A 2,748-nucleotide genomic window follows, 5' to 3' on the forward strand; every position below is an offset into this window, starting at 1 on the left:
CTAAGGGTGAGTTCATACCTTAGAGTCAGGCCTTGTACAAGCAAGACGGTAAGTTTGTTTTCCTACTTGGACTAATGGAAGCTGGGGAGTAGTATGCTGAGTGTGGGATCTCTAAACATTAAGAATTATCCAGTATTAATTCCTGATAGATTCTATCTTGGAGAGCTTCTGATCTTATGATGTTAATTCAGTTATTACCTTTCTCTTTCAGATGAATAATTCTTTTTAGGGGTAGAAGGATTATGAAGAAGTTTGGAGAAAGTTATTAATCTGTCATCTCGTTAGTCACATTACTCCAACCAAGCCCCATGTAACAAATTCACTTATGCACCAATAATTCCACTACATTGGGGTACTAATATCACAGGACACAATGGTGTTTTAACAATCTAGCTAGCAGATCTCTCCTCTCCTCCCCAGGTTCCTGTCTTCCCGTTAGCCACCGCCACGAGCAGAGAAATGGCGACCGCCGAAGTACTGAAGATTGGTAAGAAGCTCTATGAGGGCAAAACAAAAGAAGTCTATGAATTGTTGGATAGTCCTGGGAAAGTCCTCTTGCAATCTAAAGACCAGATTACAGCAGGCAATGCAGCTAGAAAAAATCACCTGGATGGAAAAGCTGCAATCTCAAACAAAATTACCAGCTGTGTTTTTGAGTTGTTACAGGAAGCAGGTATCAAAACTGCTTTCACCAAAAAATGTGGTGAGACAGCTTTTGTTGCACCTCGGTGTGAAATGATTCCAATTGAATGGGTATGTAGAAGAATTGCAACTGGTTCTTTTCTCAAAAGAAATCCTGGTGTCAAAGAAGGGTACAAGTTCTACCCACCTAAAGTGGAGTTGTTTTTCAAGGATGATGCCAACAATGATCCACAGTGGTCTGAAGAACAGGTTATTGCTGCAAAATGGTGTTTTGCTGGACTTAACATCGATCAGACTGAAGTGGATATCATGAGTCATTCCACACAGGCTATTTTTGAAATACTGGAAAAATCCTGGTTACCTCAGAACTGTACACTGGTTGACATGAAGATTGAATTTGGTGTTGATGTAACTACGAAAGAAATTGTCCTTGATGATGTTATTGATAATGATTCCTGGAGGCTCTGGCCATCTGGTGATAGAACCCAACAGAAAGACAAACAGTCATATCGGGACCTTAAGGAAGTGACTCCTGAAGGCCTCCAGATGGTGAAGAAAAACTTTGAATGGGTTGCAGAAAGAGTGGAGTTGCTTCATAAAGTAGAAAGTCCATGCAGAGTTGTGGTATTAATGGGCTCGACTTCTGACCTTGGTCATTGTGAAAAAATTAAGAAGGCTTGTGGAAACTATGGAATTCCCTGTGAGCTTCGAGTAACATCTGCCCATAAAGGACCAGATGAAACTCTAAAGATTAAAGCAGAGTGTGGAGGAGATGGTGTTCCTACTGTATTTGTGGCAGTGGCTGGCAGAAGCAATGGTTTGGGACCAGTAATGTCTGGTAACACTGCATATCCAGTAGTCAACTGTCCTCCCCTTACACCTGACTGGGGGGCTCAAGATGTATGGTCCTCACTTCGAATGCCCAGTGGTCTTGGCTGTTCAACTATACTTTCACCTGAGGGAGCAGCTCAATTTGCAGCCCAGATATTTGGATTAAATAACCATTTGGTATGGGCTAAACTTCGAGGAAATATATTAAACACATGGGTTTCCCTGAAGCAGGCAGATAAGAAAATCAGAGAATGCAGTTTATAAGAAGAATGCAGCGCATTTTTAAAAGTAGAAGACAAAAAGATTCTAATTTAGCTTCAAAAAGCATTACCAATCAGGCAAGAGAAAAGATCATTCTAAACAAATCATAGAAAAATACTAATAAAATTTCTTACTTGGTTTTATGTTCATAAAAAAAAAAACAATCTAGCTAGCAGCTTCTGTGGGGGCATAAGATCCACCCACAGTCAGCACCCAGGAGGCTGCCGGCATGCCAGGAAAGCACAGGTTCTTTTTATCTGCTTAACCAAGGAAAGCACGGTGAAGGGGGTGACAAGCTTACTTTAATCCAGCATTCAGTTAGTTCAGGGGAGCATACAGGCAGCATTCAGTTAGTTCAGGGGAAAAACAGCCAGTACCCTGAACTTTAGAACATTCATTTAGTTCGGGGGAAGAACAACCAGCACCCCAAACTTCACAACAAAATACAAACAAATTACAAATATCAACAGACAGACCCAATACAATTCATAGTTACCAACATCTAGGTTCAGCCCAGAACAAGGGCTGGCCCAGAGTCATGCTTGCCACTGCTCCCGCTGCTGCTGCAACTGAAAAGGGATCTTCAAGCTGTCTTCTCCCCTCTTATAGAGTTTTTGACATCGTCAAGCGCCACCTGAATGACCAGGGCCGATTGGTCCTTGAGTTGGCCCCTTCCCCTAGGACCCTGGGAGGTTCACATCCACACAGACCAGGTCAACACCCAACGGAGGCGGAGGCAGACCCAAACCCATGTGGTCCAAAAGCCTCTGCTGTCCCTGACATGCAAACCAGGCCCTCCCTGGGCCCCCAAGGGCCCAGCCCCTAGTAAGGCTCAATGAAATAAACGGAGTTATTCAAAGAAAACAAAGGCCATTTTGCTTGCTGACACAAATGGGCTGGATGAGAGAGTAGATATGATACTACAAGGAACAAAAATAGTAGGAAAAGCAAGAGTAGAAAAATATGCTTGGAAAAGGTTCATTCTGGAGGTGACGATTTTGAGAATGATGAAGA

General features: G+C 42.7%; 1 protein-coding gene across 1 annotated transcript; it reads left to right on the forward strand.

Moving 5' to 3' along the window:
* Positions 1 to 408: 408 nt before the first annotated feature.
* LOC118852716 (multifunctional protein ADE2-like) lies at positions 409 to 1,877 on the forward strand. Its single transcript, XM_036762401.1, has one exon. It carries the CDS (start codon positions 460 to 462, stop codon positions 1,735 to 1,737), a length of 1,278 nt encoding a protein of 425 aa, XP_036618296.1. The 5' UTR covers positions 409 to 459; the 3' UTR covers positions 1,738 to 1,877.
* The last annotated feature ends 871 nt before the right edge of the window (positions 1,878 to 2,748 follow it).

The sequence above is a fragment of the Trichosurus vulpecula genome, chromosome 6 (genome assembly GCF_011100635.1).
Source record: "Trichosurus vulpecula isolate mTriVul1 chromosome 6, mTriVul1.pri, whole genome shotgun sequence".
Lineage (NCBI taxonomy): Eukaryota > Metazoa > Chordata > Mammalia > Diprotodontia > Phalangeridae > Trichosurus > Trichosurus vulpecula.

What these genes read in the sequence shown, in the direction of transcription:
- LOC118852716 (XM_036762401.1), top strand. Translation starts at nt 460, where the DNA reads ATGGCGACCGCCGAAGTACTGAAGATTGGTAAGAAGCTCTATGAGGGC.